The sequence below is a fragment of the Sceloporus occidentalis genome, unplaced genomic scaffold, assembly GCF_023333645.1.
Source record: "Sceloporus occidentalis isolate IW3139 unplaced genomic scaffold, rSceOcc1.0.p SCAF_1, whole genome shotgun sequence".
Lineage (NCBI taxonomy): Eukaryota > Metazoa > Chordata > Lepidosauria > Squamata > Phrynosomatidae > Sceloporus > Sceloporus occidentalis.
In genome coordinates, this window is record NW_028316981.1 from 74,949,465 (window position 1) to 74,964,684 (window position 15,220).

The 15,220-nt window shown below is 43.2% G+C and overlaps 1 protein-coding gene across 1 annotated transcript; it reads left to right on the plus strand.

The window, feature by feature from the left end:
• The first annotated feature begins 388 nt into the window (after positions 1 to 388).
• On the plus strand, positions 389 to 11,182 carry TMEM115 (transmembrane protein 115). The gene is made up of 2 exons (XM_089525335.1): positions 389 to 1,873; positions 9,541 to 11,182. The coding sequence occupies exons 1-2, from the start codon at positions 1,020 to 1,022 to the stop codon at positions 9,749 to 9,751; spliced, it is 1,065 nt and encodes a 354-aa protein (XP_089381461.1). The 5' UTR covers positions 389 to 1,019; the 3' UTR covers positions 9,752 to 11,182.
• Positions 11,183 to 15,220: the final 4,038 nt, after the last annotated feature.

Consider the following 15,220-nt stretch of genomic DNA (forward strand, 5'->3'; position numbering starts at 1 on the left):
ACAGCCAGGCATTCTGGGAGTTGAAGTCTCAAAAAAAAACCAATTAGGCAAGCCAGGGCTTAGGGACCACTCCCCTGGACCCTCTCCACTCTACTCTGTGTCCCTGCCCACAGCCCTACCGGCAGCCAATCAGACTCTGGCCACGCCCCCTTACCTCTCATTCCCAGGCTCCTCCCTCTCCCACCCCAACCGCCCACCTTCCTCTTTCTCCTCCTCCATCCTGCACGCTCGCGCTTTCCGTGCCCCAAAGCATGCTGGGAGTCGTAGTCTCCGCTTCGCAGACGCCCTTTGCTAACAATATCTTTCTCGCCTCTATTTCCCGAAGCGCACCGGGCGGCGTCCAGAGCGGCCGCGCATGCGCACAGCTGGTGTTTGTTGGCGTCTGCGAGTCGGGCTCAGTCGAGTGGGGGAAAAGGAGGAGGACGACGGAGGGAGAAGCTTCAACTTCCGGCGGAGGCCCAGCGACGAGGCCTTCCTTGGCAGCCCTCCGGCGTCGCGCTGAATGGAGCGGAGAGGGACTCAGCCGCTCCCGCTGCTGGAAACCAGGCGCCTCTCGGGGCGGTGAAGGCCTCTCCTGGGCAAGAGAGCGGGGCTCAAGGAAGGAAAGGGCGCCCATGTTTCCCTTCGGGAGTCCGGCTGGGTAATAAGGGAAACGGCACAAGGCACCACGAAGAACCGCAAAACGCCTCAGAAACACGAGAAACCGCCACATCCATCTCACAAGACACCACATCCATACACAGAATATCGCAAAACGCCACATCCATACCATAAAACACCACATACGTACTCAAAGCACCGCAAAACGCCACAAACATATCACAGAACACTGCAAAACACCACATCAATGCCACAAAAGACCACATAAACACACTCCCAAACGCCGCTGCCTGGGGCGTCCGTGGCCCCATTTGTGGGGAGCGTGGGAGGCGGACGCAGGAGCATGGAGGCGGTGGTGCGTTGTTGCTGAGGAGCAGCAGCAGCAGAGGGAGGGCCCTGTGGCCTTTGCGGACCCAGCCATGAAGCGCTACCTCCCTGTGGCCCGGCAGCACTTCCTGGCGGCCCTGGCCAGCACCAGCGTGGTGGTGAAGTCTGTGTGCGCGGTGGTGCTGCTGCTGTACCTGCTGTCCTTCGCGGTGGACACAGCCTTGGGTCTCGGGGTGACGCCCGGCTACCTCTTCCCGCCCAACTTCTGGGTCTGGACGCTGGCCACCCACTGCCTGGTGGAGAGGCACGCCTGGGACGTGGGGCTGAGCCTGGCCACGGTGGTGGCGGCGGGGCGGCTGCTGGAGCCCCTCTGGGGGGCATTGGAGCTGCTGGTCTTCTTTGCGGTGGTGAACGTCTCCGTGGGGCTCCTGGGGGCCTTTGCGTACCTCCTCACCTACATGGCCTCCTTCAACCTCTCCTACCTGTTCACCGTCCGCATCTACGGCATGCTGGGCTTCCTCGGCGGGGTCTTGGTGGCCCTCAAGCAAACTATGGGCGACAGCACCGTCTTGAAGGTGCCTCAGGTGCGGATGAAGGTGGTCCCCATGCTTTTGCTGCTGGTCCTGGCCGTCCTGAGGTTGACCACGCTGGTCGAGAGCAACGTCTTGGCCTCCTACGGGTTTGGGGTCCTCTCCAGTTGGGTCTATCTCCGTTTTTATCAGAGGCATAGCAGAGGACGGGGCGACATGTCAGACCACTTTGCGTTCGCCACCTTCTTCCCGGAGATCCTGCAGCCGGTGGTGGGCTTCCTGGCTAATCTGGTGCACAGCCTCTTGGTCAAAGTGAAGGTCTGCCGGAAAACGGTGAAACGGTATGACGTTGGTGCCCCGTCCTCTATCACTATCAGCTTGCCTGGAACAGATCCCCAGGATGCTGAACGAAGGAGGTATGTTTTTTAATATGTATACAGATGCACACTTATATACTATTTGGAAATTATGTGTGGTCATGTTGGTAAATTGTCAGAAGGAAATGGAGGGAGGTCTGAGACTGCTCTGAGATCATTTTATCTTCAAAATACTTAGTATTTTCCAACTGCTGTTTTTAAACTTTTTCACCCAGAAATGTTTTTTTAGTCATTTTATTTTAGTGTTCAGTTTATCCACTTGAGTATTCATGGGCTTGTCAACATTTGGGGGTAGTATCTGAGTTTCAGTTGGAGTCAGGAGTATACTTTTAAACCCTTCTTTAAAACTATATCAGGGTGGTAATTTGATCTAAAATTTCCACATTTTGGGACAAGAGGAAACCTATGATAGCCAGCAGAACTCAGTAGGCTTATATTTCTCTTTCAGGATTGAGGCTGATGTGCTTACAATGTCCTTGTGCATTTGGTAATGTAATTATCAGTATATATGGGGTTGACCCAGCTTGGAACACTTCTCTAGCAAAATTATTTCATGCTGCTTCAGATGCGTACATATGAACAGATTGGAAATGTCCACCTTGGGGCTGTGAGTTCTTCCTCCCCTCCATACTTGGTCTTTCATGTATTGCAGAGGTATAAAAAAGAAGGGGCTGACAAGACACATTAAATTAGACCTGGAAATATACTGTTAACGAAGGATAATGAAGTGAAAAGCATAGACTGCATACCAAGACAACTGTACAGTCTAGATGTTTGTTAATAGTTTGTCTGATCCAGAAAAATTGCAAGCAATCAAGCCTCTGAATATCATTGCTGGAGTTAAATAAAATGAGACTTTTTGACCCATGGTCAAAGTGGAGACCATAACTGCTCAGTCTAATACATGTCTGCTGAGAAATACAAAGCTCATTTTGTTCAGTGAATATTGCTCCAGGCTGTCTATTGACTCTACAGGCTTCATTGAGTTTGGACATCAAATAAAGGAGAGGGTTTTTTTTCTTGTAGTCGCTGTTAGCTTCCCAGTAATGCTATAGTAATACATCTCAAACCTTTTACTGTGTAGAGTAGGGTCAGGCAAAGTACAGCCCTTCAGATGTTGGACTGCAAGTTCCAGGGCCCTTAGCCACTGCAGAGCCAGTGCTGAGGAATTCTGGGAGTCCTAGTCCATCAACATCTATCGGGCCACAGGATTCCCACGCTGATCTAAAACAAGTTAGTAATCTTACAAACAACCATAACTTCACGCTTAACTTGTTAAGGAAAGCATTGTTGTAAGTGAGCATCAAACCTTGATGGATTTGGGATGAAAGAGTTTTCTCCTTAAAATTGTAATAAGTTTTTATTGAACTGTTCACTCCTTATGGACACAGTACTCTGACTGCATGGGACAAATCAAAATGCTTGAGGTTAATTGCTAGGCAGTTAATAACTATATTGTATCAACAATATGTCTTGACTGTGTTAAACTAATAAAGGAACTTCATATTTTTGACAAGGTTAGGTTGAAAAGTGTAGTTTTGACAGTATTACTTAAAATACCCCCTCATAGTCTTTTAGCATTTTCTGTAGATGAGTTTTGAGCAAGCTGTGCACTGTTAACTTGCAGTCATTTTGGCTTTCTTTCAACAAAGGAAGAAGATGCCCTACCCTGCACACTAACTGGGCTTTTATGGGGTTCTGGTTCCCTCCAACACCATAGAGGGATGTCAACACTGCTGTTGAATTTTAGCAGAAACAATGGTGACAGCACAAAACCACACCTTAAAGGACACTAATTTCAGCAGTGGCATGAACCACAACAGATGTGCAGCCCCTGGTGGCTCAGACGTATCCTGCTTGCCAGGATATTGGCTCTTCCTGCCCTATTACAGTCAGCCCTCTTTGTCTACAGATTTTTATCCATGGATTCAAGCATCCACAATTTGAAAATATTTTCTAAAAAGTAAAAATTCCAAATAGCAAACCTTGATTTTCCATTTTATATAAGGGACACCATTTTGCTATGCCATTGTATTTTATGGGACTTGAGCACCCACAGAATTTGTTATCCCCGGGGGGCCCTGGAACCAAACCACAGCGGATAACAAGGGCCCACTGTATATGCTTGGAGCTCTCCTTAGCACAGATGAAATCTTGTTTGCACCGTTCTCCATGTGCACATTGGCAGTTCAGCAGATTGCAAATCTACAGCACTATATAAATAAAGCATAATAATAATAATCATTGTATGGTTTAGGCCTGATTCAAAGTTCTTGTAAGGGAAGGCTCCGTATACACTTGTCCCTCCACATTTACTGGGGTTAGGGACACAGGACCCCCATGAATGTGGAAAAACTGAAAATAACAAAAACACTATGCTTTTACCTGAGAGAACACTCTCTAGAACCTGTAGGTTCACCCATGCAACTCTGTGGTCAACATCTGCCAGACATTGACCACAGAATTGTGCTGAAGGAGCTACAGATGCCTAGTGGAGTGTTCTCTCTAGGAATCTGTAGGTCCTTCAATGCAACTTTTGGTTAAAGTTGACCATAGAGTTGCGCTGGAGGACCTAAATATTCCTAGGGAGAACATATTAATAAAATCCATGAATAATCAAAGCTGCAAAAATCAAAGCCGCAAATGTGGAGGGATGAGTCTGTACTCTTCTTGGAAGGGAAAGGCTCCACTCAATCAGAATGTCCTTGTGAATAGGAATGTCCTTTAGGAGTTCTGTGTGCATATTCAAATGATGCCCATTTGATGGTAAAAGGCTATTTTACTTAGAATGATAGAGTTGGAAGAGACCACAAGGGCCATCCAGTCCAACCTCATTCTGCCATGCAGGAACTCTCAATCAAAGCATGCCCGACAGATGGCCATTCAGCCTGTGTTTAAAAACTTCCAAGGAAGGAGAGTTTGACAAAATTCATTGATTATATCAAAGATAGAATGAGAAAGGGTCTATTAAAATATAGCCTCTTATTTATCCAAAGTTTAAGGGATGTTCTGTTGTCAGAATAACATATTTTGTTTCTTACATGAATCACCTTGAGTACTATTTTAAATAGTAGAAAAAGGATATTCAGTTTTTAAATGTTAACCTTTAAACTGAATGTCATCATAGAGACACTGGGATTGACTCCAGTCCTGTGGACTTCAGTAAGCCTCCATATGGATTTTCATCAAACTTGTTTTTTCCAACAAAGTCATTTTGTTTTTCTTACATGGGATGGGAATCATTCAGCCTTCCAGGTGTTTCTGAACGATAGCTTCCAGCATTGTTCACCATTGGCTGTGCTGATAGGGCTGCTGGGGGTTGCAGACCAACATCTGAAAGCCCACATGATTGCCATCTCTATGTGACAAATGTTCCTAGAAATGTCATCATTAATGGTTAAGATCACAGGCTGAGAAGAACTGAAAAGGAAACAATTTCAAAGATAATGAAGTAGAGTTGCAAATTTTGAATAAGGTGTATTACTAAACTTGTTTTCCTGTAAATACCTGTATCTTTTTGTCAGTATCACTGGGTATGGAAATCTCTTGCACATATGCTAAAGCTGCTCTGGGTGGTCTGAGCCTAGCTCCAGAATGAATAGTTACAAGGGTGGAGTACTTGGCACTGTACCTAAGTGAAAAAGAGAGGGATTATCACTTTCCCTGAAGCAGAACATGAAATGAAAAGCATATGTGCTCATTACACAGCAGTCTAAACTGAACATTTTTACAGCTGCATGCTGTGTTGAAGTAACTCCTGTCTGCTGTGGAGAAAAAGACATGCAGGGCTAATAACATATACAGGCATATTATTTTTATTTGCGTCTTTATCATATAATTTTTCCATGTTTTGAGAGCTTCTGAATTATAGTCATTATGATTAAGGTACATCATTAAGTCCTTCCAATTACTGTTTTTCTCCTCCCTGCACCCCCACTTTCTTTATTTCATAGATTTCTTACCACTCTTCCCTTCCTCTTTATTTATTTACTTTTAATTCAATTTGTATTGTGTTTTTTTTCCTTTCCAAGTGACCAAGGGGGGTTTACAAAATTTAAAATGAACGTTTAGCTATAGTATATACTATTAAAAACAAACATTGGTTCTATTAAAGACACATAGCTAATACAATTTTAAACTATGTTTAAAGCATAATTTAAAACATACAAAATGAAAACAACACACTGTGAACACTCTTCTGCCATATGATTAAAATTAGTCAGAGGTTTGGCTTAATACTCTTTCTGATGTTCTGAGTTATATTTACCATGTTCTCAAATAGAAAAGATCATTGATTCTTTATTCAAAACAAGAAAAGTGAAACAGAGTTGCGGCTGCACAAGTTAAAAATGTTGGTTAGTTGGGCTTGTACTCCCCACAGCAAACCTGGTACTGTCATCTCGCAACCATACTGACCTAACACTGAAGCTGTAGTAGTAGGTGAGATTTTCCAGATAGTTGTATGCTGATCCTTTCCTGTCATTTCCCTAGCTTCAGTATTAGGGATTATATGGCATAGAGTTGCAAGAGGCCTCATGGGCCACCTGGTCCTACCCCCTGTTCAATCCAGGATCTCCAACTAGGGCCTCCCTAGCAGGTAGCTGTCCAGTCTCTGTCTGAAGACATCCAGACATACAGAAAGGAGACATTGCCACCTCTCTAGGCAGCCGGTTCTATTGCCGAACTCTTTTACAGCCAAGAAGTTCCTTTTAATGCTCAGTTAAAATCTCTTTCCCCCCCTCCCCATAACTTAAAACCATGAGATCTGGTTCTAACCTTTGGAGCAACAAAGAACAGGCCTGCCCCCTCCTCTCTGTAGCAGCCTTTGAGGTATTCATGTCACCCCTCAAATTTCTCTTCAAGAAGCTAAAAATGGCCACCTCCTTGAATCTCTGCATATGTTTTGTTCTCCATACTGCTTATCATCTTCATTCCCCTTCTCTGAACTGACTTCCACTTGTCTGTGCTGTTGGTGTGTGTTTGTTTGTGTGTGTGTGTTGTTGCCTTCAGGTCAGTTCTGACTTACGGAACCTCTAAGGTGAACCTATCATGGGGTTTTCTTGGCAGTACAGTAGACCCTTGTTATACGCTGGGGTTTGGTTCCAAGATCCCCCGTGGATAACAAAATCCGTGGATGCTCAAGTCCCATTAAATATAATGACATAGCAAAATGGTGTCCCTTATAAAAAATGGAAAATCAAGGTTTGATATTTGAAATTTATAATTTTTTTGAACATTTTCAAACCGTGGATGCTTGAATCTGTGTATAAAAAATCTGTATTTAAGAAGGGTCAGCTGTACTTACTCAGAGGAGGTTTGCCATTACCTTCCACTGAAGCAGAGCACTTGTGACTTCTCAAAGTCACCAAGCAGGTTTCATTAACTGCCTTCAAGTCAGCCTCGACATATGGTAACCCTATGAATGAGACATCTCCACCATCTCAGTTCTTGCAAACTCAGGGGCATGGCTTCCTTCATTGAGTCTATCCATCTGGTGTGCGGTCTTCCTCTTTTCCTACAGCTTTCTACCTTGCAAAGCATTGTAGTCTTTTCTAGTGTGTCATGCCTTCTCATTATGTGGCCAAAGTAGGACAGCCCTATTTTTGTCATTTTGGCTTCTAGGGAGAGATCTGGCTTAATTTGTTCTAGGACATGTTTGTATTTGTTTAGCAGACCATGGTATCTGCAGAACTCTTGGTCCAGCACCACATCTCAAATAGCTATTTTCTCCTTATCAGCTTTCTTCACCATCCAGTTCTCACATCGTGATAAGAAATACAATGGCATGAACAATCCTAACATTGGGATTCAGTGATATATATCTTTGCACTTTAGTGATATATCTTTGCACTTTAGGATCTTTTCTAATTCTTGCATATCTACCGTTCCACATTGCAGAAATAATCCAGTTTGAGACTGCCTTATTTGCCCTGGTTCAGTGCTAGGAAATCCTGGAAATTGTAGTTTATCATGGCACCAGAGCTCTCTGATAGAGAAGGCTAAATGTCTCACAAAATGACAGTTCCCAGAATTCCCTAGCATTGAGCCAGGGCAGTTAAAGCAGTCTCAAACTGGATTATTTCTGCAGTGTATTTTGGACCCTAGTCTTTTGATTTCTTGACTGCCGTCTTTATTCTTATCAATGACTGAGGCATGTTACATACACGCACAGAGTACATCCCCAGGATGTACTATGTTTAGGAAGGGGCATCACTTCCTAATGCCCCTAACCCTAGTACGGACTAGGTCCGTACAAAATGGCAGTGCCCATTCCACACGGGGGCCGCCATTGCAACATCACAACCGTGCCGCCTCCAAATGGGGCAGCGCGGAAGTGACGTACTGGGGCTGCGCGAGGGCGCCTGGGGCGCCCTTTCCGCAGCCCTGGAAGGAGCTCCATTTCGGAGCTCCTTCCACCTTTGCGTTGCTGGGCGCAGACTTTACATGGCTGCACCAGTGACACAGAGCAGAAAGGGGCCAAGTGGCCCCTTTCTCCTCCTCCCCACCGCTGCCGGGTGTCCTTGGGGCTTGAAGCCCCAAGGACACCCCTTTCCAGGCCACAGGGAAGTGGCCTTTTGCCGCTTCCCCACAGCCTGGAAAGCGGGGGATTGGGGCCTCAGAGGCTGCCATTGTGGCAGCTGAGGCCCCGATCCGGCGGGGAAAGGGCCGGATACAGGCCGCCCCAAATGGGTGGTCTGTAACACACCTGAGTCAAGGTATGGATAATCTTTAGCTACTCAGTTTTCTTAGTTGTCTGTGATGTAGGTCGTCAGGGGTCATTATTTTTGTTTTCTTAATGTTCAGCTGTAAACCTCTCTTTGCTCTTTCTTTAGTAATTGTTCCAAGTCTTTGCTTTTTTCTGCTAGTAATATGGTATCATCTGTGTATCTTAAATTGTTGATGTTCCTTCCTCCAATTTTCACACCTCTTTCCTCCAAGTCTAATTCTGTCTTGTGTACTATCACATTGTAAACATATTGTACATTAGATAATGGAGCATGCCAAAGAATTCCAAAAGAAAATGTGCTTGTGCTTTGTAGATAACAGCAAAGTCTTCTATAGATTGGTCTTAAAGACGTGGGTGTGTCAGAACATTTGATTATCCTGATCTGTAAACTATACTCAGGACAAGAGGCTACAGTTAGAACAGAATACAGAAAAACAAAATGGTTCCCAATTGTAAAGGGGGACAAGCAATTATGCATCCCAACTTTTCTATGTCCTCCTTAAAAAGAGGCACCCAGAATGCAGTATTCCAGATGAGGTCTGACCATTCTACTGTGTGAATATATAGAATATTAGAGTTCTGTTTGGAAGTTAATGATTATTTCTGTATAAAAAAAGTAGGGAGTTTATTAACTTAAAATTGTTTTGAATGTTATGAAGTTAAGTCCTATTTAAAAGCTGAACAAGTGAGGCATTTCAAACAGTACTGGACAATGTCTTAAAATAAAATAAAGATATTCTGGTATAGTTTAGGCACCTATAGGTTGCAATCAAATGACTTGGCATGGGCTTGTTGTGTACATTAGGTGAATGAGATTTGGGGTAGAGTGAGAGGTAAGAGATGACCCATTGGTGTTTGAGAGCTGTTTTGCACCTCTCATCCATAGAGAAATGTGGACTCTTTTCGTGATTAGTACTATTTTTCAATGAAATACATCAAACAACCTGCATTCACTTTGAATCCTTTTCTTGTTCTGCAGGCAGTTGGCTCTGAAGGCTCTGAATGAACGGTTGAAGCGTGTGGAAGACCAGTCAGCATGGCCCAGCATGGAAGATGAAGAAGAAGAAGAAAGCATTAAAGCCGATACTCCATTGCTGTCAGAAAAGAGTCGGGACACTCTAACAGGAGGAAAAGCAGCCAGCCAGGAATCCAGCCTCATAACTTTTGAAGATGCCCCCTCACAGTTGTGACCATGAAACACACCTGCTCTCCTTCTCTGCCTGCTCCTATATGTCAGAGCTGCTAATGATCCCCCATGTGCCCTCCCTCACAGCACTGCCTGCTTTGCAGGAAACAAAACACTATGCCTACTGGCCCAGAAAGGCAGTGTCCTTCCTTCCAGCATTTATTAGCCACATGTGGCGGAGCCCAGGTCTCAGGACTCTTGGGATGAAAACTGTTGACTGACGCACAGACCTGGAATTATGTTTCTTCTCTTCAGAGGGGGTGCTTGAAACTGATTTTTTTTTCAGAATTGGCAGACAAAGAGGGAGATCCACATCTCCTCAGCTTAATAAACAACATCCAGCTGAATAAAAAAGCCCTACAAAATCAGACCTGACCAGTAGTTGCCACTGTGGCTATTAAGTTATCTGTGCTTGTGTCTGGCTCCTTTCGGTGGCATTTCTGATTAATCTGTGTAGGGCCCTGAACTGCCCAGCTTGGTGAGTTCCCTCCTGCTTTTGGAGTTTAAATGCCAAACTGTTCTGTGAGCTTCACCGGGTTGTGAACACAGCAAGCTCAGCAAGTGATATGTGGCACTTTCCCTCTTGATTTAATTTTGACTTAGTGACAGTGTTTATCAAATCATAGCTTCCCCTTTTCCTCCTAGAGTTGGTTTTGTTTTTGATTAAATGAGCAAGCACTTTCTTATGAAAATTCTTTGTGGTATTAACCTTCCTTCATCTTCATAGAAAAGGTAACTCTGGTGAGCCCTGCCAAAACAAGCTGCTGGATTAGACACTTGCTGGACCCAGCAGTTAAAAACATTTTAGTAATAGCATAACCACTTGGGTCCACCTCTTTTTCAGCAGTGAAAAAAGGGTTTAGGGATTCAGAGCCGCTTGCTTCTAGTGTGAGGAGAAGCGTTTTCTAAGATTTTTCTGGAGGGACTACTAGAGGAAACTAATTTTTATTTTGGTTCTTTTGCCTTTGGTTTTTCTTCATTTCCCTTTGCAGTGATTAAAATGTCAAAGCAATCTCTGTCTTAGGTGGGGTGCCATTGCATTCCAATTATTGGGATGAACTTTTTGCTAAGTAGAGTATATGTTGCTGTTTTGTTTTTAAAGGTGCTTTTTGGGTAGGACTCTTGACAATTCTCTGATGCCTCCTTTTTTCTTTTTGGTTAGATCATTAGCCTCTTTCTCTCCTTTGGAATGAGATTTTCTTTTCTTTTTTCCCCTTTTTTTGGTAGGGCAGCAAGCCCTAAATATGTACAACACTGATTCTAGCCCCCAAAGGTACACTTTACCCACATTGAGGACTGGGTTAGGGGACACTTGACAGAATGGGAAGAGTGTGAGATCACATTGTGATAATTTTTTAAAAGGACCACATGAATTTTTGTCAACCAGGAAATAAACACAAATTTCATTATCAATAAACAGTTCTTTCAAAAAAAAGTGCTTAATGAACTTTGTAAACCTCCCTTGATTTGATTACATAAAATCCTAACAAGTTGTCTTGAACCCAGTTTTAATTGCAGCCAGTCACGTAACAGCAAAGGACAAGTTAAAACTGCAAAGATTTAGGTTGGAAATCTCTTGTCACACTCTTGGATGCTGGAATCTTGCTTCCTTTTATGGGCTTGCTCAAATCAACTTTCTAATAACAGTATCATCATCCTGCCTTTTTCCCAAGGTGGCCTACAGTAGGTTTCTTTTTTAATGGTTAAAATTCATAAAACACAAAAGCTCAAATGTAATTATATATCATCCTGCCTTTTTGCCAGATTGGGAATCAAGGTGATTTACAATAATTTTAAAAAATAGTTTACAGTTCACATAACACAAGAGTTAAAAAGTAAACTGTCAGAGAAATTACCCATTCTTTTAAATCCATGTTCATGCTGAAGAACTAAGACAACAGTGAAACAAGGCACATAATAGGGTAGTAATTAGGTCTGCTGGCACAGACCAATGAGCTTTTGCGTGATTTCTGAAGATTTTCAGGTATTTGGGTACAAATACTTTCAGGTACAAATCCTAATGATATTTTATCATGATTTTAATTAAATGGCTTTTCTTCACCCTATTTCATCTTTACAGCAACCTTAGAAGGCAAATTAGGGTGACAGATGCTGACTGCTTCATGCTCACCCAAAGAGCTTTGAGGATGAGTGGGGGGGGGGTGTTGAACCTAGGTCTCTATGCTTCTCACAACATGCTTGTTTCTCAAAAGTGGATCTGAGATATGTTGCAAAATGAAGGTTTGTACTTAATAGGTCCATGTGCTGAGAACTGCTTTACACCGTATGAATTTACCAGGTACACCAGGAAGAAAACCCACCTAGCACATTATCACAGTAAAAAACGGTTGTATACTTGTGTGTGATGTGTTCATAAATTGCTTTGGTAGGTTAATAGACAAAAAGGAGGAAAAAAATAATGCTATAGTTACACATTGGGAATACTCCTTCCTCATGCTTCTCCTTCCTCTTAATGCTAATGAATTGTGGGATTTCTGTATTGGAAAGTCATCTTGTGTGAAGCTTCTATATATCTAGTTGTCTCTGTTAAATATAATGCTAATTATCATGATTGGAAGATCTGATTGCTGATGTGCCAGATGAGCTTGATGGGTGCCTTGTATGGGGATAATTTCTGCTTTAATTTTAAAAGAAGAGGGTGAGGTTTGCAAATGTTGACCTTGGATAGGCACTTCTCAAAAATATAATAATAAGTTTGTGCAGCTGTCAAGAGTTCCAGCCATTCCAATCCCTTTCTGAATGGTAAGTGGTTTGGTTTTGAAGGGTAAGCAAAAACATAACAAATGCAGTATGAGTGTAATAGTTTAGGCTGGATTGTGTGATTGTGCTGAACAGAAAGATGCTTGCAGCTGCTATGGCATTATTTGATCCCAACCTACTGTGTATAAGCTGTTAGTCACATTCTAGTTTGGACAGCAAGACACTTGAGTGGTTTCAACATAACACATTGAAATTTCAAGTTGTAAATCGAAGCACTTGGACTTTGGCTGGTTAAGTTGCAAAAAACTCATATTTATCTTTGACTTTGCAAAGGCAGTAAATCCCAGACATACGCGTTGCAAAATTCATAGCTGCTAGAGATGGGGGTTTGGAAGAATGGGCTGTTGGATGCTTTGTTTTGTTTTGTCCTGGCTGAGGGATAGAAAATAAGTTATCTTGTAAGTGTCCTGGTGTCACAGTGGTTAAATGGTGGTACTGCAGCCACTCACTCACAAACACAAGGTTGTGAGTTCAATTCCAGCAAGGGGCTCAGGGTTCACTCAGCCTTGCATCCTTCCAAGGTCACTAAAATGAGTATGCAGCTTGTTGGGGGCAATTAGCTTACAGTTGTAAACCACTTAAAGACTGCTTAGTATGGTATGAAGCAATATATAAATGAAGCAGCTATTGCTATTCTGTACAGCTGCCTCTCTTCTTGGGGAGCTGGGAGGTAGGGCCAGTAAATGAACCTAATTGACAAAGGTTCACCAAGGTTGGACACTGGTTATACTATATATCACCCAGAGAATTCAGCAGACAAAAGGTGAAGTAAACGTTGACAGTAATGGCTGCCAAACCAACAAGGAAACCAAGAATAAGGCAACACTAGAAGGAAACTGCCTATATTGTATTACTGTAGCAGGTATTACATCACTACTGTGGGCCTTACGGCACTTCTCTGTACCGTGTTGATATCTCCAACCATTCATAGGGATACAGAATTGTACTACACCTTGTCGCTTTTCTGCAGTAATCCCACATTAGCACATTCCATAATTTCTCTTTTGCAGTACCTTTATCATAGCCTCCCCTATGCTGCCCCCAGCTTCACAATTGCTTTGCTGTCATGGTGTGAAAACATCACACTAATTATTGGCAAGACATTTTCTCATGAGAAGTTGAACAGGAAAAGAAGATGGTCACATCTCCCCCATCATTTTATTCCATCTTGTGTTGATGAAACTTTTGAACCTCTGATTTGAACTTATGTAGTGGGGTGTGCTTTGGCATTTGAACTCATGTAGTGTGGTGTACTTTGCTATTTTTGCCATTTCCTTGCCACTGTAATGTCATAGCATATTTGCATTGTAGTGCCAAACTGGTAGGATGCTGCAGCTGAGAGCAATCTTAGACCAAGCACTTGAAGTAGTCTGGATTCCCTGCACAGATCTCCTGGGGAATTCGAAGAGAAGAACTAGCTGGCCATACACCAATCCGACCAGATCCCACACAGTAATGGAGTTCTCTCAGAAGCAGGATCGGAGCTCTGCAGCAAAAAAGATGCTGTGGCATGAAAGGTGGAAATTACCATTATTTCAAGCATGCAAAAATGCACATTTGCAACAGTGCTACAATGGGACGATGGCAGGACACCAACAGAATCACATGGTAGGGCATGATTGCTTGTGGTATTGCTGCATCTATGTTGCCATAGTGCTGTGGTGTGATAAGGCTCTCTGTTACCAAGCATTATGTCGCCATAGTGCTGCACTGCTGTAAGGCTCTTTTGCCTCAGGGTCCTTGTCCTGTTGAAGTTGATAGCCTTGTATTCAGTGGGTGGTCAGGCTTTGCAACCAGGCAAGTGGTTTGCCCCCCTTGATAGCTTTGTAATGCTTCATGAGGCACTTTGTCAGAAAACTGTGAAAGGACACTAGCCAATTATCAAGAGTCTTTTGTTCCTGTATCTGGAGATTCTTTGGAAGAATGCTATGGGAAAATGGAGTGGTGGGAAGCATCTTGCCGAAAAGTCCTCATCCACACAATCTAATAATTCTGCTTCTGGGTGAAATTTAATCTATGTTAAGTAGAGACTTCATACAGAAAGTTCTTTGATGGCAGTCTTTTCAGCTGCAGGTGTTGGATCTGGGTGTTCCTTTGGTCAGCATTACTCATTATTTTGCTTAGTGACAGCTGGTGTTGGTAGACCAGGAAGAAACATCAGATACAGCATGCTTTGTCATTTCTGTGCTGCTCTGATGAGTAAAATGGTTTGAACACCATTATCAGTATCCCCTGGCAGTTTACTTTTACTTCCATACTTCCCTTTCAAACCCTGAAATATCAAAGCCTCAGTTGGAAAATGGGGTGCTTTGCTATTAGAATGGAATTAAAATAACAGCTGGAGGATCCCTATAAATTCAGTTATTGTTTCCAGTTGCAATTAGTAAAATCCATCTTATATCCAAACAACATCTTTCAGTAACTTAAGGCCTTCAGTTTCTTACTTATGATAACCCTAAGCAAAGTTACCATGGGGATTTCGTGGCAAGATGTGTTCAGAGGGGGGTTTGCCTTTGCTTTCCTCTGAGGCTAAGAGTATGAATTGTCCCAGGTCACCCAGTGGGTTTCCATGATCAAACGGATTCAAACCCTCATCTCCAGCGTCACAGACCAACACTCAGCCCACTGCAACACGCTGGTTCTCTTTTCTGGCAATTTTTTGTGTCTTCTGGACTGAGAACTCTTGTCTTTT